Source organism: Cololabis saira, chromosome 12 (genome assembly GCF_033807715.1).
Source record: "Cololabis saira isolate AMF1-May2022 chromosome 12, fColSai1.1, whole genome shotgun sequence".
NCBI lineage: Eukaryota > Metazoa > Chordata > Actinopteri > Beloniformes > Belonidae > Cololabis > Cololabis saira.
In genome coordinates, this window is record NC_084598.1 from 22,024,711 (window position 1) to 22,046,907 (window position 22,197).

Sequence of the window (22,197 nt, forward strand, 5' to 3'; positions counted from 1 at the left end):
TTTTGTAGTTGTGGTCCATTTATGTCTCTGTATTCCTATACTGTATATCTCTTTTGTGTCTCCTCTCAGTAGCTTGGAGCTGTACAGTTTCATATTTCAAGTAAAGGAGCAGAGGAAGTCTGACTCCTCGGGCCCCTGGGTCTGTGCCCTGTATGTGTGTTCACTTATCTTTCACTGTCTACATGTGCGTATGTCATGCTGTCAAGCCATTTGGGAGACATTTGTTGTTTGCCACATCAGATGGCAATTTGTATCCTAACACCAATTGTATAAAATGCTGTATAATTACTCAGCATAGACTTCCAACTGAGCATTTCTTTTCACAAATCTATTCGAATCGCCTTATAGCAGAACATGAACTTTAACTTTTCACATGAAGCCACAGCACTTGGCATTGGAAGAATACCCTAAACTTTAAACCACTTTTATTGTGATCTGATATCCCACATTAAGGATGTTGCAGACAAAGTTGTGCTTTTATTTTGGAGTTATTTTCCACATTTCCTGTTGAATCTTGGCTCCTTAACTCATTTAAAGTAGCTCACTCTTCAGCAGGAGTGCATTGTTGGCTTCTTAAAGATGCAGACTTTTCTCCTACTTAACCACAACTTGAGTAACAGGTAATGCTACTAACCAGCTTTTTTCACCTTTAAATATAAAACAAAGACAGTGACAAAGTCAGCTGAAAAACCAATGCTGCTGATAATTCTGGTTGTTGGACTATGACCCCTGACTTAATTGGCTGTAGCTGATTAAATCGGACAACATTGTGTCTTGCTTTGTGCAGTTCATTGTCTCCACCAACATGTCACAAACATGTGAAAACAAAAACAACTATAAAACAGGCAAATAGGTCAAGGTTGATGTTTTATTCTCAAAACTACAAAGCTCAAAACATCAAGCTTCCAACAAAGATTATGGTTGTGTGATATATGACCAAATAGCAAGAAATATTAATGAGAAAAGTTAGAATATCCATTCACAATTTGGACATTTTCAAAGACACTATGTTTTATCATAGCAATACAAAAAACAGCACATTACAAGGATAGAAGATATGATCTTTTTTGGCAAAGTCCATGCTCCTCTGTCAGAGGGGACGCTTTCTTTCAGCTCTGGCACACAAAACATGTTACAGCTATTTCAAGTAATCAAGATGAATTTTACCCACTGCTCAATGGAAAAGTGGAGAAACAGACACAAAGAAGAAGCTGCATATGAACAACGAAGAGCCTTTTGTTGATCATGAATACAGCACGCCTTTTAAAAAACATTGAAACATATGTACATCCCTGAAATAAATAGTAAATTAAAACTACATGGATAAAATATGACATTCTGTGTACTAATATGTGTGAGCATAGTGGGAGGGTTTCATTTTTCACATTTGTCATCTTTCTGTCAGGCTCATTTCATTAAACTTGTTTTTCACTCTAAAATTATTATTATTTTACTTTCCACATTATTTCTCACAGTCTCTCGGGCATCAATTCATTTTTCTATGAGAATATAGTTTTTCCTCAATAAATCTGATGGCTTACAAATTTCCGAACATTTATTTGACACAATATAATACTAAAGTGTTCATTGCTGTTGGATTACAGTCAGATTGCTGCAGCTACATACACATAATTATAAAGTTCCTTCAGAGATGCCTTTTGGCAAAATGGTGAAACAGTTAAATATTTTTTTTTCTTTTTCTGTACACAACCAATCCATATTTACATCATAATCATTATCCTGTGATCACAACTTCAGCAGAGTGTCAGCTTTGCTGTCCTGCAGTTACCACACAGTGGAATCGTTTCACATCAAGTACACAGCATCCTTAAAATCAAAAGGCCTGGGTAGAAAAGGTAAAAACACTAAGTGCAGTTAAAATTCATAATCCTTTTCAGCCATGTCAATCGCCCAGGCAAACTTCTCTCTCTGGGTTTTATTGTAGATCTTTTCCACAGGAATGCCCCACTTCTTGCACCTGGAAATGAGGGAAAACAGATCAGTTCAGGGTCAAAAACACAACTGGCATAACGTGAAGGCACTCTTACTTGGGAGTGCTGACAGGTGTTTTCCCCTTACACCCAAGCAAATACGACTCAAACAAAATGTGTTTGGGTTTATACTAGATTTTATTTTGATTAAACTGTCAGTAGTACAGCAATTACAGCCCTTTTTCCTGCAGTTTGTTGATATATGTCTGTAATCTTATTCACCAAAGATATCATTACTGTCAAAACTCATGACCTCTTCAACTTCAACTTGGCAAAAGATTTATACTTTTGAAAAATCATTTAGTTATGCAACTTCTTTCACTGAGTTGGGATGATTGTTGCATTTCACTCACTAATAGTGAGCCATGTAATGAGAGAGATTTGGGTGCAGATGTTCGGTCATTTTGAGCTGTCGTAGACCAAAAGAAATCAATAATGACAGTAGTAGTATTTTGGATTGTCATGACACCTTGATAAACGTGATGCACAAAAACATTGTAATGCTAACGTTACCACCTCTGGCACACTGTAGGCAAATTTTTTTGTTCAATTGTCTGCGACATAGTACATTTTCAATCCCACAAACATGTAGGAGTTACTGGAACACTGGTAGAACAGACCCTGGGGGAGAAGTCAGTTCAAATGTTCAACTTTTAATAGGAATTCATTTAAAAAAAATCTTTTTTAAGGAGTTAAGCCCTGCACGATAATGGCTGAGTTTGAGGGTGGGCTGCGCTATAAAAATGATCAAAAATGTTCCTAATAAAATGAGAGCAATGACACCAACATTAATTGAGCTTTGAGTATGAAGCTAATAAACAACTGTTACGAAATAACATGTAGCCAAACCCAAAGGTTAACAGACATGATGAGAGACCTCTGGTCGGACTGCTTTGAAAAATGTAAGTAAAAATATGAACAACATTTCTGGGGGGAAAAAATGATCACATTCTTATTTACAGCTAAGTTAATTGCTTACCTTTTTCTTGTTTAATTCGTATTTCTATTTGTTATGATTTCTTCTTTTCGTAATTGTCAAAATATTAAGAAACTAATTTAAAAAAGAAAAAAACAACAACAATTGACCATAAGCAGCTTTAGGATTTCAGACTGTTAAACTACTCAACAGTTTGTTGCAGCTCATTTTGCCCAAGTTCTCACACATACTACACTATATGCCAGGTTCTCATGCAGCACCTTTTTTGAGGGAACCCCATCCCCTTTAACCAACATTGCATGGCGCAGTCCCAGATCTTTTTCTTTGTTTGAGAAGCATCAGTTAGGGAGAGGAGGCCACTATTACCCTTCCACAAGGTACAGTATGGCTCTACTGTCAGCCACAGATAGCTCTTCGCCAACTTCCAAAGTGGAGGAAAGATTTGGGAACTCTCCCTAGCTTTTCCGAAACAAACCCCATTGTTCTTCGTGCTCACACGCTTTTCTTCCTCTCATTTTCCTTTTGCAGCCGTTAGCTTTTTTGCTTCTGCTGCTCCTTTTCCTACACTGCAAGACTATTTCCTGCCTTTCTGTCAGCAAGGTATACATGCACTCAGCACAGCCAACCAGCCGCAAACGACAAGTAAGTGTTACAACAGTTTTAACTGAAGAGGAAAGAGTCAGGAAATTATAGTAAATAGTCCATAAACAAGATAAAAACATGTGCTATACAGCATAATTACCAAGCAACAGAAATGCGTGGATCCAGATAGTTGAGCTTGGAGGTTCCCAAAGCAATCTGCTTGTTTTCCTCTCTGTCCGTGGCTTGCACCTGGAGCTTCATTAGTTGCTCTTCTATCCTCTCCACAGCTTTGTGCTTCACCTGCACAGTCCTGAGAGATTAAAAACAAAACAAACAAAAGAAACATAAGGATACAGAGCTAAAAAAAAAAAAAAAAAAAAATCAAGAAAGATAAAAAGATAGCAGAACTTTCTCCAGGAGGATGTAGATGAGGAAAAATTACACAGATGGACCAAAACACACCCGCAAATCACTTAACTTGTTGCTGATTTGTACAGATAAAACCATGTCTTCAAACCTAACAGAGACGGGGAATGTTAAGTGAGACATAATAAGTCGAGAGCTTTCCTACTGGTTAACAGTGCTCGGATGTCCTTACTTTTTGCTCTTTTCATCACGGGAGGCCTTGTGAGCAGCCTTGGCAGCCTTCAGCTGCTTCCTGGTTGCAGATAGTTGGCTTTGTTTCTCGTCAATCTGCAGTCACAAAAATATAAATGTTGAGCGACGGAAATACTCTGGATTATGTAGAAAAACAATATATGTATCTTTCACAATGATGGAATGTCTGAGAAAAATAAAAAAACAACAATAAAACTGAAAGACCTCATTGCTTGCAGAAGAATGACAAACCAAAGGCAGGGGTTTACCTTAGTCTGGAGGTTTTGCATGGATTTCTCAAATGTTTTGGGTGGAGCTCGCTGGTGGTTACAAAGAATTGCCACTGCACGATTGGCTCGGTTGTATGACAGGATTTTTGCTGGTATGCTCTCATCACCTGAAGACCAATTTATACAACAACACAGTGGGAGGATAAGTTTAAAGTCTTCAGCTTTCGATCATTAAAAAAATACAAGACAGAAGGTAAACATTCCATCTTAATTTATAGTGCATAATTGAAAGTATATGTCATTATTACGATGAATTATAGACCTGCCACGTGAGTATCTAAAGCTGCAGTCACTTACTCCAGGTAAGCTCTTTGAGCTGCTGTTGCAGCGTGATTGAGGCATTGTAGGTACGGAAAACCTTGGCTGTTAGTCCATCCATCAGTTCCTGCAAGTGCTTATTCAGAATAGAAGTCTACAGGAAAACAAAGAAATAAAAAGAGAGAACCAAGTCACAGGTGGGCCAAACAAATCAAAGTCATGCAAAGTACTACAATCGTGACTAGAAACATTTCACAAACGCAGATGTTTGCACGTAACTTACATTCAGTCTGTCAAAGAGGTCATCTTCAGCCTGCTTGTTCTCCAGGAACAATTGGAGGTTTTTAAAAACCTAATGAGAAGCAAACAAGCATTCAATGGGCATGACACTACTCATAATTTTTTCTTCAGGATTTAGCTGTTCATTGACGCACCGTCGTATTCGTACAAGAAACGGGTGCGCGCCGTCTTATTTGTGTTAAAAACAAATACAGACGGCTTGCAGATTGCTAGTAGACGTTTTTTTTTTTTTTTTTTTTTTACAAAAGATGGTGAAATTGAAGTCAATCTTAAAGTGTCTGGAATTTGTAACTGAAAAAGAAATATCCTGTGTCTGCCTTTATATGTATGTGTGGTTAAATAATGTATGTAATAGCAGCAAACTGCTCTGTAGAAACTGTACAAACTCTGTAGCAGGGCTGACCGAAAGCATTCTTTATCTGATCACCTGCTTGTGCAAGCATCCTGTACTGACTCAAAACTTTTTTTCTTAACACTAAATTCTCCTTAACCCACCACCATTAAACCAATAGCGGTAATCATAACTTTGTCCTGTAACATATTTGCTTCAATTCCTCCATTTTTGTGTTTTCCCTCACAATCTCTTCCTCACCCTTTTCTCAACCCCTATCTTGTTGTAGTAGCGGATCGAGTCTTTTCCCAAGAAGTCAAACTCCACAACATACTCCTGGTGGTCTATCTTGGTGTACAGTTTAATGTGTTCCACCCGCAGTGAGCAGCAGCCAACGGTGTCCGCTGTCTCCCCCTCCTCCTTTTCGTTACCTGCCCTCAGTGCCAGCTGTAAGAGAAACACCACACATTATGGTTGATGTTATTTCAAATTATGACTTGCTGTAAATTTCAGTTATTCACATGACCTTAATCCCATGACACATACACACACAAAATTCTATTTCACAGAAAAAGCTTTGCAAAATCAGTCACTATAATGTTTTACATGATTTTTGTTCCATTTGTGTTCTTATCACCTTGTCTATGAAATACAGTGCCACGGCCCTCTGTCTGATCCTCATCTCTTTTGACTTCCAGTCCTCTCTATACTGGCTACGAATTCGATCCACACACTTCTTCAAACGCCGGGCGGTCTCATATTTCTGCCAATCCTTTTCCCCCTGAACAAAAACACAGGAAGGGTTGTTGTTTTTTGTTTTTTTTATCAGTGCATAAAAAATGGGAGACTAAAGGCAACTGCAGGGAGATGGGAGAGAACAGGCACCTTGATCCTGGAGCTAGGGTTTAACATGATGTACTTGATGGAGCCCTGGATGTTCTCTGTCCACGATGCTAACCAGGTCACCTTGTTATCGTGGCGAACTTCTTTCCATTTCGTCCCTGGGGGTGGTTTAGGGTGTTTGGAGTCCCTACAGGAGAGAGGCAGGTTAATTAAAAACAGGTGCCAAACACCTTTAGCCTTGTGTGTTTTTTCTCCACACACTCTTGTCAGACTCTACTATGTTTCTGTTACGATAAATGTGGATTCCCCACAAGTATAAAAATTCACACAAAACACTGGAAAATGTTACAATATTTTTCACCTAATGAACGCACCAGTATTGGTTTCATGTTGTAAACACTGCAACTCTGAGACAATAGTGTAGAAATTAAATCCAGTATGTGGGGATCAACACGTCCTCCCTGGGTTGTGTAATTGTTTGCACAGATACAGTACACTGACAGGAAGATTACCTTTGACACAGTGCCAGCAGTGTGTGTTTGTGTAAGTGATATCTCTGGCATACTGTGCACGTCACAGGCATTCTTTTCTCTCCGTCTCTTTGATGGCAACTGGGTGCTTCAAATTACCTCTCACATTGTATCTCTCACACATATAGATCTACTGTATACCCTTTAGGCATGAAGCCAGAGATAAAGCAAACTTTTCTTTTCACAATCTATAAATATCTGGGCAATCACAACAGGATAGAACAGATTAAGAGGAAGAAAAGAATGTATTAAGAGAAAAGGGTGAACAGCAACAAAAAACATGTAAGCTACATCCCTAAATAAAACCTTCGACAGAGTTTATAGACACACAAACCTTTAATTTACAATTCTAATTCACACAATCTAATCATGTAATTTGATATGAATGCACTATTAATGGTTTGACAGGGCCCCCTTGTGGTAAACAATAATACATTCATGACAATTAAAATAGTGACAATGAGATTCCCCACTTGCTACAGTTAATGATGACATCTTCGGGTCTAATGCGACGTTTCAGCATTCCCATCTTCGGATGGTCGCCTCGTCCTCGGAAAAGACCCGGCGGCTCAATGCGAAAGTTCCCGATTCTCTCCTTGTGGTTGTCCATCATACAGAACCCATACTCCTGGAGGATCCGCTCATTTTCCTCTTTGATTTTCTGCAAAGTATGTGAAAACGCAGATGATTTGTCAGGGTTCGAAAGGTTGGGAGACTCTGCATAACAGAACTTACTTGTTTCTCCTGCTTAGACATCTGTTTGCGAGACTCTGATTGGGCCTTGAAGTACTCATTCATTTCACTGAAGTCACACTTTTTCAGGTCAGTGATAACCGACTTCTCCACTGACGTCATTTCCTGAAAGCCATTCAGTGTCCCAGTTTAAATCGTTTTAACCACCCACTCTCCGTTTGCTAAGGCGGAACACTGATTTTTACATTTTTATCTTTGTTTTTCTTACCTTTCTCCAGTCCTTAAAGAAATTCTTCCTAAAGATGTCCTTCGTAGTGTACTCATGATCTAACATCTTGGCAAAGAATGTGCCTACCTCTTCAGCAGGAGCACTAAGCTTCATAGGCTTACCTAAAAGAAAACAAAATAAAAACATTGGCTTGTGCCAAATGTGTATTAATAATTGATAACAACTTCATTTTCATTGAGGTAGAACCTCACCATCATAATAAAATGTCACTTTGTCAGGCAAGGGTTCATATGGAGGAGCAAAGACTGGACCCATATGTTCAAGAAAGCGCCATTTAGAACCATCTGTAGATCGCTCCTCCTCCCACCTAATAACCACAAACAGTAACAAAACACAACCTATCAGAGAAAATAAAAATATGATATATGCTTCTCAAGAGCTGTGTATCAGGTAGTTGTCTGGAATTTCCAGAGGGAAAGGTTGATTTATCCCAAAATGATCTTACCATTTCCATTTTTCCTCTTCTTTTTTGACTTTCTTTCCATCTGTTACTTTTTTGTCTTTTGTTTTCTTTTTGTGCTTGACATCCTAAAATTACCATTTGGACAATAAAATTAATGGGTATCATGCAAACCTCATGTCCAGCCTGGATTATCACACCACAACAATAGGAAAAAACTCAGTGTACCTCATTCCTGTCATCTTCTTCATACTCATGTTTCCTTTTTTTGGCTTTTTTTTCATGCTCCACCTTGACTTTTTTGGGCTTGAATTCAGATCTGTAAACAAATGCATGACTGCATTACTGACCCCAAAATCACTTAATTGCAATATCCAAACCTCAAGTGCTGGGATTTTGATTAGATTTGAATCGTACATACTCATTGTCATACTCTCGTTTAGAGGTCTTGTGTTGGTGAGAGGAGTAGAAGCTGCTGTCTTCCTCAGGTTCACTCTTAATGACCGCAGGACTCGTCTGTCTGAGGCAAAAAGTGTACACAGTGATATTAGCAGCATATTTATAAAGCAACAGTCCATTAATGATAAACAATCATTAAACATATATTTCACAGATGTCACATGAGTGGGCTAAGCTGCTTTGGATGTATAATTAATTTTATTGAGCACAAGCTACCACAATGCTGCTGATGCTGCATTAAGGATGGAACCTGTGAGACGTCACCAACAGAGGGCAGTATTCATCATGCCAGTTCATTTATACTAACTGCAAAGTTACAGAACGTGCTCAATAACTATTTCAGTAGGTAATTTTCAAAATCATAACGCAGAACTAAACATTAAAGAACTCTGTCGTACCTTCCCCAGACTGGGAGACCAGTCGACTTTGGAAGCAAATACTTATCACCACTAATATCAACTTCGTAAGACCTGGCATACACATATGTGGACGTCACACGTTTGGTTGCCATATGTTGCCATAATGTTTAATTTCTTAAAGCAACAAGAAAAAAAATTGCACCAGGTCTTAGGAGGTACAATATGGACGCCGTAAACAAGTCCACAACTCCGGATACATTATATCCAAACAAATGGAAGAAGACACCAGTCATCTACAGACAATATAATTTGAGGTTAGTCTATAAACTTCCATCCATAACAAGTTAGATTTACTTGTAATACTACATAATGAAGTAAAAGATCTCAATTTTAACCTGGAATTTTGCATACAGCCACATTGAAAACCTTCAACAATCCACCTTCAAAACACAAAATAGACTCAGTCCTAAAAGAAAACAAAATGGTGAAAGAGACAGTACTGGACATCCAAACAAGAAGCATGCGTGATCGTATAATTTTTTTTCTGGAATTCCTGAAAATACACCCAACAACCAAGAGGCACTGATCACAACTTTAACTTTAACTAACACCGTTAAACAGATCACCTTTCACAGTGTTCACCGTCTTGAATCCCAGTCCAACAAGTGGAACATTACACAAAGAACTTATCAAGAGCAAAGGAAAATAACTAAAAGGCACAAACTACTGAATTAACAACCAATTTCCATGTGTAATAAATGAGCAATGCAACATTCTCTTTGCACTAATGAAGAAACAGACAAAACAATCAACGTGCTTACATCATTGTGGATAAAATACATTGACGGGCAGCTTTATCAGGATTCCAGAATCACGCCATGGTTTTTCTGTTAAACAATGACAACATAAAACTGGTACATCAAAATAAAATAACCCAACCCCCTTTCCACATTTCACAAAAAAGACCCTCTCACCTAGCTTTATAGCCAACCCTTAATTTTATTTGATTCTCCTGGATTCAGTCCCTTTTTCTTTTCCTTTCTGTGTCATGTACTTGCTTTATATGCATATTTTGCTTCTTGCTGATCTTCTCTTACACACATACCAACTCAATTTGAGCTACACAGGCCATTTTATTATATCTACTCGTCCTTTATAGGAAAATTACACCCAGAAAGTACTACGCGACCACTTACACTGGTATCATGAAATGTGTGTGGCTTTAAAACCCTCCTACATGAATCCAAGCAGGGTTTGAAACTAACACCCACCCAAGTTCCAAAGGCAAGATTTCTGTTTGTCCAAATCATGTTGCACAAATATGACCAGCAGTCTCCATCTGCCCCTCCTGATGTTGTGTTTATTGAACGCAAATGACTTCTTTCTGAGGCTATTTAGTTTGTTGATGACCCGAGTTTCCTGTCTTGCAAAGCCAGTCTGTCATTTAAATAGCCAGTTGGAGATTACAGTTCTCTAATAAGCTGATTTATGACGTCCTGAGCTCTGAGGATGAGGAGCTCGCAGACATCCTCGTCTTGTCATCAACAAATCCCACCCAACACAACGCTGCACTTTTAGACCCGACACGGTTTAACCCCTCAGAGGGGATTTGTGGGTCGGGCAAGCTCAATACGCCGCCCCGTGTCAATTCATGTAAAATTAATGCAAAAAAAGACAGATGATGCACTAGATTCACTAGAAGTGTAAACATGGGGTATCTGCCAATGTAAAAAGGGGCTAATGGTAAAATAAAACTGCGTCTTGGGACTAGGGGTGGGCAAAAATATCGATATGGCAATATATCGCGATACTTTTCCAGCCGATTCAATATCGATATTCAAAATTTGAATATCGATTTTTTTCCCATTATATCACCCAGTGCTCCTACCTCAGTAACAGTCCTGGGCATTGCCACTCTCTACCAACCCTGGGAGGGCCCTGTACTGAGCTCAGGTTTTATTTCACGTTTTATTTCATTTTATAATTTATTTTTTATATAACACAATTGCCTGTCCTTAAAAAATGAAAAATAATGGACAGAGGTTTATTTATTTATGGATTTATATCTATACTGACTGATCACTGTGCCTGTCCTTGGTTTTAGTACCATCTTTCTTGTGTTTATTATCATTTGCCACATAATTAAAGCAACCTCATACTAAATTTAATGTTAATTTCATATGATGTAAATAATATGAAAAACATATACAAATATGTTGTAACTTTAGCTTGTATAGTTATAATAAAACATTGTTTTGACTCAGTTTGTCCCATGAATTGTCACTATAATCTGATGAACGTGCAACTCGGATTTTAAGATCCATCACTATCATCTGATGTACATATATACAACTTGGATTTTAAGATGTGTAATGCATTTTTAAATTTTTCGGTGAACTATGTAGAATATAATAATCGGGATATCGCATAATCGGGATATCGCAATGTGTATCGTATCGTGGCTCAAGTATCGTGATGCGTATCGTGAGGTCCTTCCCAATACCCACCCCTACTTGGGACACTTCCATCCTTAGACGCACGCACGCAGTCATTCATCAACATATAGAAAATACTTGGGCTTGAACTTTTTCCTGGACACTTCTTTAAAACTGTGCTCAACATAATATTTTATCTCAATGAAATGTATGGAAATCAAAGTCCATGGAACGCAAAGGTCCATGACGTTTCTATCATTAACCCTAATAGAAGATTTGCTATTATCAAAGTTTCCATCTACCTAACAAACTTTACCTTTGCTTATATTTGTGGCCACAATAATGATGATCCATCCTGTTTTCATAACTTCTTGTCATTCTGTCTGATTCAACAAATATAATTATCACTGGAGATTTTAATACTGTCATTAATCCTACACTAGGCCGTTCACACTCCCAACGTAACAAGAAAATGGCATTCTACAGCAATTATAAAATAATACATGAATCATTATAGGTTTGGTGATAGTTGGAGAATGAATAACCTCTTATCTAAAGACTATACCCATTTTTCCTCCATCCATCATTCTTCCGAAATAGACCTCTTTCTTATATGTGATACCCTCAACCAGCATGTCAAGGAAATCAAATTCCATCCAATCACAATAACTGACCACACTCCCATTTCCCTCACATTAAACATTTATTCACACATTCATTCACCTCATAAAAAATTGTATTTCAATACATCACCTCATCAGTATTCTGATTTTCACAACTTAATTAAAAGAGAGTGGGAATTGTTCTTGGAGACAAACAACTCTGCAAATACCAACCTTAATATCTCAATCATGGGAAGTAAAGCAGTAATTAGAGGTAAAATAATGGCATATTCATCCTTCAGGAAAAAGCAACAAGAAGTAGAACATAATCTAGAGCAAAACAACATTAAACAGTTAACTAACACCTATGCCATAAACCCTAGAAAGCCCAACCTCAAATTGAACTCACCAAATTGAAAATCCAACTTGAAAGTATTTTACACAGAAAAGCACAATTTCTCATGTTTCCAAACTGAAATATGAATATTTTCAGTACAAAAACAAAATGGGTAAATATCTAGCAACTCAGCGACAACGTAAAAAGGAGAAATCCTTAATTCCTTCCATTATAAATTCAACAGGAGAAATTGTATCAGAACCAACAAGAAATCAATGATATATTCAAATCTTCATCTATACTCTTCAGAGCACAACCCAAGTCAATATGAAATAGAAACTTTCCAAGAACAATTAGATCGTGGGGATAAAGAACTGACCTGATGGATTTCAGGCTGAATTTTATAAAAAATGTACGGCAAACACTATCACCCCTTTCCCACAAAGGTACAAAACAACCCTACCAATGAAGACGCTTTCTGTGCTGAAATGCTGAAAAGTACATACAGATTTTGGAGCAACATATGCTGCCATCCAAGCGACATCTTTTTCATGGACGCCGCTGCTTATTTCAGCAAGACAATGCCCAGCCACATTCTGCAGGTGTTACAACAGCGTGTCTTTGAAGTAAAAGAGTCCAGGTTCTCCCCCGGCCCGCTTGCAGTCCAGACCTGTCTCCCATTGAAAAAGTGTGGCGCATTATGAAGCGTAAAATACGACAGAAGACCCCGGACTGTTGAACAACTGAAGCGGTTCATCAAGCAAGAATGGGAAAGAATTCCACATGAGAAGCTAAGAGAATTAGTCTCCTCTCTTCCAAAACGTTTGAGTGTTATTAAAAGGAAAGGTGATGTAACGAATTGGTAAACCTTCCCCTTTCCCAACTTCTACTGCACGTGTTGCAGCCATGAAATTCTAAGTTAATTATTATTTGAAAAATAAAATAAAGTTTATCAGTTTGAACATTAAATATGTTGTCTTTGTAGTGTATTCAATTGAATATGGGTTGAAAAGGATTGTCAAATCATTGTATTTTGTTTTTATTTACATTTTACGCAATTTCCCAACTTCAACCGAATCCGGTTTGTACATACACACACATACACAAATATATATACATATGAATAAACTTACATGATACACACATATAAGTTTTATTATTTTAGACATTACAAATAATGAATCGGTGTGTTCCAGATATCAGACTTTATGAATTATTCTGATGGCTCTTTTTTGCAGAATAAATAGTGGCTTTAATTAATTTTTATATGCATTTCCCCACAACTCTGTGCAGTAGTTTAAATCAGGTAAGTGACCAGTGAACAGAACAGAGTGTGGAGTGATTTGTACCGGTAATCTAATACAGTAAATGCCTTGCTTTGGCTATCACAGGGACGCTTCTAGATATTTTGGTGCATGATGTATTTAATGTGAGACTTCCAGCAAATCTTGTAATTTATTATTACCCATAAATAAGATAATGGTGAGTATTTGTGTAAATGTTTTTTTTTTAGACCAGCATATTTCTTTCTATTTGTGGGATTTGTCGTTTCTTCTATTAGTTCAATTAATGCTAGTGATGTTCATCGATTAGTTCCGTATCCATATTGATTATCCGAGAGTAAATTATGTTTTTCTACGAAATTGTTATCGAAAACTTTTTCCAGAATTTTTGAGAACTGTGGGAGAAGAAAAACAGGTCTGTAATTTTTCAAGATTCAAGATTCAAAACAACTTTATTTATCCCTTGATGGGCAATTTGATTCGGCAGCTCACGCCCAAACACACAAATAACAAACACATAACACATTCAATAGAAACACAGAGAGAAAGTTGGCAGCTGTGTGCAAAAAAACTGCAATTTGTTGCATTAAAAAAGTGCTGATACCAATAAATTAATTAAAAAACAGTCTATACAAACACTGGATGATATCATTCCTTGAAGGTACACAGTACCTAGATGCACATACCAAACAAATTCATAAGGATAAATCTAATAGTCAGACAGTAGAGGGGATAAAAGACTTGGAAAAGCGATTACCGTTACAAAAAGGTTGGGCATAACGACGTCCTGAAGGCAGCAGTGAAAATTATTTTCCTAAGACGTGCCCAGAAGTTCCCAGAATATTATGAGTCTTCCACAAAACCTGTTGTTCCCATAGGGAGCCAAGGTCTCTCTCTCAATCCCAATAATCAAATGGGGAAATTACCTTACAATCTTCCAAATAAACATAAAAATCCACTTCTTATTTCTCTATCTGTCTATTCCTCTATCTATAACTATTTGAAAATGGAAATCTAAAAAAATGCTAACATCATGGTTACTGGACCAACCTTGACCAATGCATACATTAAAGAGAGAAAAAAAGAAATCCACAACAATAAAATATCTGCTTTCAGTGACATCTAGAACCCATTCTCAACTTACTACAACTTACGGTACACTGAACACCTGGATCAGCAACTGCCCACATTCCCCAAGACTAAATATATAGGGAGAAAATCAATCAATCTAATCAATCAACCTAATTCTAAAAAACGATAACATTAATGATAATGATGATTGTAACATGAAATTTAAAATATTATTGAAATTGACTGTTATCACTAAATTGAGTAGTTTTTATTTTTTTTCCCTCTATGATTGTTATCATTATTGTTATACTTGTTGCATATATTACTGTACATGAGTATTTTCCTTATTGGATGAGTAACACCAACACATACAGTGCACCCATTCCACTATTCACACCCATATGGAAGAAGTAAAGGCAGCTAAATGTATTCCCTTTTGTTTCTTTCCTTTCCCTTTTCTTCTTTTTCTTTGAAGATAATTCACTTTTACTAATTTTCCCCCTCATCATCTCATCTATCCCATGAATTATTGGCAATGAATTATTGTTAGCATGATATACGAAGGGAAAGGAATCTGGACGAATATTTAATGCAAAAGTTATTGTCGCTGTTGCACTATTTGACATACTCCTTTCTCTTTTGTCCCGGAAGATTTGACTGTGGTGTGTCAGTCCCGGGTGCAGAAGGGTAGGGTATTGCTGCTGCCAAGGTTAGCTGCCTGTGTGCGGTGCAGTGGTGGGCAGGGGTGGTGGGCTAGTCCCTGTGCAGGCGCTGGGGTGACTTGGTGCCGGTGGGGCCCTGGCTGCTTAGGCTTCTCCTGAAGGTTTGGGCTCCTTAGGCCACCCCTGGTTTTCTTGTATGTGTCTGTGTGTTGAGGGGGGGGTCAACTGCTGGTGTCCCCTGGTGTGGAACGAGGTTCCATACAGATGTCCTCAGGTCACCTCCCGGTGTCAGTTGTCTTTTCTTGTTCATCACTGCTGTTGCACTGTGGGTGGTGGTCTCTCGTCATTCTATGTACTTCATTTATATGTGTCTGTCTGTATTATGTTTTATGTCTCCCCTTTTTGTAATAACCCACAAAACAATTATTTTCATCATAAGACACACACCACATAGTCACCATACTGCACACACCGCACCCATCACTGTCTAGCCTCTTTCTCTGTCCCGTCCTTTCATGTTTCACAGAGTCAGGGTTTTACCTCTTCATAAAATGTGTTTGATCAGTCTGTCATAGAGGACTGGTGGAGGACACATTTACTTTCACACACAAAAATGTTTTGCCAATTAGACCCCAGCCATTGATATACATGCAGACAGATGTGTAAAAAAAAAAAAAAAAAAAGCTGCAATATTGTGGTACTGTTTACCTTGCATATCCATTTTCCTTCTCCTTTTTAGGCTTGTCTGAATGGGATGACTGAATCTACACAAACAGGAAAAAATACATCAAATGCTTTCACACCTTGAAATTATTAAATTAAAGCAACACAAAGTGCACTTTTGCAATTTTTAGCTGCAATGGGTCAGTATACTTGCTAGTCAAGACATCTGAGGCGTGACCAGAAAAAAACTAAGAATGAGAAGTCCTTAGTCCTTAATTGTTTGGTTTTAATGACAAAAACAAACAATATTTATCCCAAAGAGTCAACCTTTTGCAAAAGGCATACTGATAAGCAGCTAACAAACCTTGTCCTCTTTCCTCTTCTCTTTGTGCTTTTCTCTTTGCCTCTCTAAGCTGCCGTCACTGTGTTTCAGCTTCTCTTTGTCTCTGTGTTTCTTCTCAGAGTGTTCCTTATGTTCGCTGGAGCACAGAAGCCACAAAGGTCAAAGACTGAGTGCATGGGGTCAGATGAAGTGCAGTGACATAACATAAAGTAACAACAAAGCATCAACCACTGACAACATACACTTTATCCTATCTTTGAGTACAATAGCAAGGTCATGTACAGGAGCTAATATATGGGGCAAAGTTGTGGAAAAAGAAAAAAGAAAACCACAGCAGATGATGCACAAGGGTTTGAATTACCAACACTGCAGTTGTCATTAATATGAGTGGATATAAGGCTGTCAGTGTAATTTTAAGGGAGACTTATCTACTTTTTTTTAATCTCTTCCTGAGGTATTAATGTAATGCCTTTGACAGCTTTGGGACAAAACACTAACTAGAAACAGTAAAGCAGTACCCTTTTTTATCTGCGTGTTTATAGTTCTAGTCATGGTGGGACAGTTTTAAAAGATGGAGTGGAGCTACTCAACTCCTCAATATTTTGTTGAACAAGCTTTTGGGGCCATCACTTGCATCAAACGATTGGAAGACCTGTGACTGAGACCTAAGCCCCTTTTACATTGGCAGGTTCCCTGTGTTGAGTACACAAAATTAGCATTCTGCCTGTTCTTCTAACAATAGCTGACATGGGGTCAGGGGTCAACAAGCCTCCTCTGGGAGTACTCTTAAACACAGGTCTTGTCTGATGTAAAACGGTTGATGCTGAATGACGGGACCTGGGTGGGATTTGTTGATTACATAACATGATTACAACCCACCAGAGTAAAAAACAGGGAACAGCTGATCAGAGTAACAACAGAAAGAGGTGACAAGTGTAACTGCAAAATTAACAGCTGGGGAGACAAGGAGATCAGTGAGCCCCTCAGGGCTGGGACACCGTAAACGGGCATATTGAAGGAACCGTAAAAGGTAGTCCATTGTTGGAGCAACTGGTTACTAAAATACTATTCAGTGTTTCATGGATCCGGCACATGGTCCATCCCCGCACTCGTCATGTTACACAGGACCACTCGGTAACACCCCGTCTCCTCTTCCCTCCTATTAACCTGGCTTCAGGCAACAGGGGAAGGCAAGTACACGGCCCAGTTCGCACTAAACACAAGTTCTTCCTCCATGGAAAATAACAGGGTCTAATCTAACAACACCACTAGATTTCTGACACGGGGCACCACGTTCTGCTCTAGAATACATTAGTCTTGAGATTTCATTGTACCCTGCACAGATTCAGGACATTTGTACCAGACACAACAAGGCAGCTCCAGAACATAATTGAGCCTCCTCCATGTTTCACAGGATCTATCATGTTCTTTTCTTTGAATACTTCATTTTTGTGTCTGTGAACACAGAGCAGATGTGACACGCCACAAAGCTAAAGTTAAATCCAGCAACAAAGAACTCCAAGAATACATTATGGATACAAGTGGCATCTTACATTTCACCAGAGTAAAGAAAAAAACACATCATACCTGTTACTGTGCTTGACTTTCTCTCGCTCTTTGTCTTTCTTGTGTTCTTTATGTCTGTGCTCCTTGTCTTTGCGCTTGTCTTTATGCTTGTGAGTCTCTGTGACACAATAAAAAGTTGAACTTGTGTTAATGTGTTGAAAATATCTGAACAGAATACATGTAAATCATAAGAGACCCTATCATGTATATTTCCTTGATTTGGATAACTTAAGAGTGATAAACACTGAGTGCTCTGATAAAGTTGCACATTTGACTTACATTCACAATAAAACATCTTTGGACGGACAAACTCAGGAAAAATGTCTAATTTTTGACCATATTTAAACTTTTCTGAAATGAACATAATCTGTGAACATTTGTAAAGATAAATAATGGGAGACAAATCTCCAGGAGGATTTAGTACACCAGATATTTACGAAGACAAGCAACATGCAAGCAAAGTTGTATACAAAATCAAGACAAGAAAACATGCTACAAAACAAATAAAATGTACAACAAAATGTTATTAAATTCTCAAATATCTTCTCAGAATTACGATATGTTACTGGTTTGTTACTACTGATGAATTAATGTAAAAACAGCATTTTACTTTGAAAGTCAATGGATGTGGAGCTAATTTTGATATCCTATTTAATATAATATTGCCCAACATTTACTGTTGGGCGAAGCCACCTGTTAGTGCACAATATATAAGCGGCTTAGTTTATATTTTTAAGAGATAAATAATTACTAAAGCCTGCTATGTTTTCCTCTGAACTGCTCCAATGGCAAAATATACACTTGACTACACTTTTACTGCCCAACATATAAGAGAATAAATAACAAACCTATTACATCCCTAAACAAAAAAACATATCCTGTAGCTTACTGGGAGGTAAGAAGTGAAGACCTATTAGGGCATTTATTTCTCAGTATGGCCACTAAACAATACAGACTGTATTGTTTAGTGGCTGTATTATACAGTGCACTGGCATATGTCTTAAATGTATTACATGATTTTATACCGTCGTGAAAGTCCTTAAAATTCCTGCATTTAAACACAGTAATGTTGTTTAAATATTGCATAAACGATTATAGACAAATCCTTATATAAAAATCTTAATTCAACAGATGTATTGTTTTTACTCACTTGTGCAGCCAGTTAAATGTTTTCTGTTAAGTACAAATGCCTCCTACTGCTGACCTGGTTTCAGCAGACCATCACCTTGTGGCTACCTGCTGTCATGACAATTTATAAACTGTGTGTTGTATCCAATTTTAATGTTAAACATTCCTGTTACAAAACAAACCAGTTCCCATTAAGTAATGTCCATTCTTCTTGAATTTGGCAGGAAATCTAGTCAGTACTGGAGTTGTAAAAAAAAAATCAGGGGGGATGGTGGATTTATCATATGGGGAGGGGACAGATAATTTGTGCTGATTACAAATAATATATTACAAATAATATAATATATTACAAATAATAGCACTGACCAAAACACCTGTAGAAATTCTGCAGCCTTCTGTAAGCTTTAAATATCCACTGGGCTTACATCAAATACATCAAAACACAACAATAAAAAACAGTTTTCTGAACTTATCAATATGACTCTGTCCTTCACAGGATAAATAAAATGGATCACTGCAAAAACTCAAAATCTTAACAAGAATATTTGTCTTATTTCTAGTGAAAATGTCTCATTTTAGTAAAAAAAAATCTCATTACACTTAAAACAAGACTCATCACTGGAAAAAACAACAATTTTCACCTGTTTCAAGTAGATTTTTGCTTAAAATAAGTAGAAAAATCTGCATGTGGAACAAGATTTTATTGCTTGTAATGAGAAGATAAATCTTGTCCCATTGGCAGATTTTTTCTACTTATTTCAAGTGAAAATTTACTTGAAACAGGTGAAAATTGTCAAATAAGTTATTTTTCTGGTGATGACTCTAAATGTTGAAATAGCAGTAAAACCACATTCCTTGATGAAATGACATAAGGGATGGAAAGGGGGGATGTCAGTTTTACAGGGGGGATGATTTGGACCGTTTTTATTTCAGGAGGGATGCCATCCCCCCTCAACTCGAGCACTGAATCTAGTCCTCATGAGTAAAAAAAAAAGTCTCAACTTTACAAGTGTAAGGAGGAGGCAAGAATTGACTTTAAAAATATCAATACAAGTAATATCCTTCCAGTTATGGCGTGCAACTTTTGTGTGCATGTTTAAAAGTTTAAAAGTCATGTTTATTTCCTGATGATAATGCAAGAAAAAGAAAAAAAGCTATTAAACTGGGTTATTGGTGAAGTGCAGGTGGTGGTGAGATGAGGGCGGTGAGCTCCCCGCTCTCACCTCCATAACACGGCGGGCAGCTGGGTGAGTGAAGGCTGATTTATGGTTCCGCGTTACACCAACGCAGTGCCTACGCCGTAGTGTACGCGGCGACGCGCACCATAGGCTCTGCGTCGATTTTAACGCAGAACCATAATTCAGGCTTGAGCGGCGCCCTGGCTGCTGCTGCACACTGAAAAAGAAAATGGCGCAGAGACTAAGTCCTCAGCCCCAATTCGGCCACTTTTGGCTCAAAAAATCGTTATGATTGCACACATGTATCGCCAAACTAAAAAATGCAAAATGAAGCCGAAATCAGGCTCTTTCAGAAAACCCCATTATCTTAAAAAACGACAGCTGGCAAGTGCACATTTCAGAGCCTGTTTTTGAACAATAGCCGCAAGAGAGTGGAGGAGAAGGGACTTAGTCTCTGGGACGCCATTTCTGTCCTTTAAAAACTAACAGTAGACAGGTAGACAAGATAATGGGTAGAAATAAGTCATATATAGGGAAAAAAATCTCACTTAAAGGACCTACCGCTTCCCTTAGATCCACAGTTGACCTGAAAATCATGAGGAAAAAAAATTAATACTTCAATTTTAGAAATGCCGGTAGTTCTTCTGTTCCAAGTTTCAATTGACATACAACTATTCCTTATACATATATTTTACAAAATAACAATGAACACTTCATGGCATCAATTATTCGTCTCTGACACTATTAATTAATTTAAACCCCTGCAATTTATAACGTTAACCGACGTTTTTTTTGTTCTTGTTTTTTTTTAGGTTATTTTGCTATTATTTCATATTCTGACAGTTATTTTTCTCGTGTTATGTCAGTTGTTTCTGAGGAATTGACACAAACTGCAGGAAAAACAGAGAACGACTAGTGACGAAGAGCTACCTGAGAGTCTCCGTGTCCATTATCTCCACTCATCATCAGGTTGTATTTGTTTGTAAGGCTGCAGATAAAGTTATGACAGTAGACGACTGTGCAGGATGCGACATCCAGGGAAGCCTCACTGACAGCCTGGAATGGAGTCCCAATGTTTGCTCACTGCGCATGCTCACTCGCGCAGGGGAAGCTGTGCGTGCTGCCCATTTGAACCAGTATCAGACATCAGTATCAAAGCTCCGTCTTTAGCCTGAATTATGGTTCTGCGTTAAACCGACGCAGAGCTTACGCTGTAGGGTACGCCGTAGAGTCTGCGTTGGTGTAACGCGGAACCATAAATCAGCCTTTAACACCCAATATTTAAGCAGATGGTAAATATTTCTGGACCACATGTGACGGTTACGTTTTTTAAAATGACATAATACATGCTGTCAGGGGCGAAAATCCCGTTTCATAGTTGGGGGGGACAATAAACAGTAAAATTTTAGAGAATAAATCCAGTGGGGGACAAGGAATAAAAGTTTTAGCCTTCCTTTAATACAGCATTTTGACATTTTCAACTCTATCTCGCAAAACAGGCAGAAGACCTTTCTTAGAGCAATACAAAACAATGGTATTAGGTGGAAGGTGGCAATAATACAGCACATCTGACATAATACACTGCAAAAACCCAAAAACAAGAATATTTGTCTTATTTCTAGTTAAAATGTCTCCTTTTTAGTTTAAAAAAAATCTCATTACACTTAAGACAAGACTCATCACTGGAAAAAAACAACAATTTTCACCTGTTTCAAGTAGAAATAAGTAGAAAAATCTGCCAGTGGAACAAGATTTTTTTGCTTGTAATGAGAAGATAAATCTTGTTCCACTGGCAGATTTTTCTACTTATTTCAAGTGAAAATTTACTTGAAACAGGTGAAAATTGTTGTTTTTTTTCCAGTGATGAGTCTTGTTTTAAGTGTAATGAGATTTTACTGTTTATTATTATTTTTGATTTCGGTCACAAATTTTCATTTTGGTACATCACTACTAAATACTACTGCATTGTTCCAAAATTATTAATTCTGTCTCAAATTATTCTAGGGGGGGGACAGCTTTACTAATGGGGGGGACTTGTCCCCCCTGTCCTCCCCGGGATTTTCGCCCCTG

General features: G+C 37.8%; 1 protein-coding gene across 2 annotated transcripts; it reads right to left on the reverse strand.

Moving 5' to 3' along the window:
* Positions 1 to 910: 910 nt before the first annotated feature.
* On the reverse strand, positions 911 to 21,194 carry top1b (DNA topoisomerase Ib). 2 transcript variants are annotated; one of them, XM_061735990.1, is made up of 21 exons: positions 21,058 to 21,194; positions 20,676 to 20,713; positions 17,843 to 17,939; positions 16,277 to 16,391; positions 15,958 to 16,013; positions 8,463 to 8,561; positions 8,270 to 8,360; positions 8,087 to 8,169; positions 7,833 to 7,948; positions 7,621 to 7,742; positions 7,395 to 7,517; positions 7,133 to 7,320; positions 6,172 to 6,316; positions 5,924 to 6,067; positions 5,548 to 5,733; positions 4,939 to 5,007; positions 4,695 to 4,809; positions 4,377 to 4,504; positions 4,109 to 4,203; positions 3,671 to 3,820; positions 911 to 1,978 (listed from the first exon to the last, which is right to left on the reverse strand). In XM_061735990.1, the coding sequence occupies exons 1-21, from the start codon at positions 21,075 to 21,077 to the stop codon at positions 1,876 to 1,878; spliced, it is 2,283 nt and encodes a 760-aa protein (XP_061591974.1). In that variant the 5' UTR covers positions 21,078 to 21,194; the 3' UTR covers positions 911 to 1,875. The 2 variants fall into 2 exon arrangements, with proteins under 2 accessions (XP_061591974.1, XP_061591973.1); XM_061735989.1 differs by having other exon boundaries at positions 20,689 to 20,713; positions 21,058 to 21,188.
* Positions 21,195 to 22,197: the final 1,003 nt, after the last annotated feature.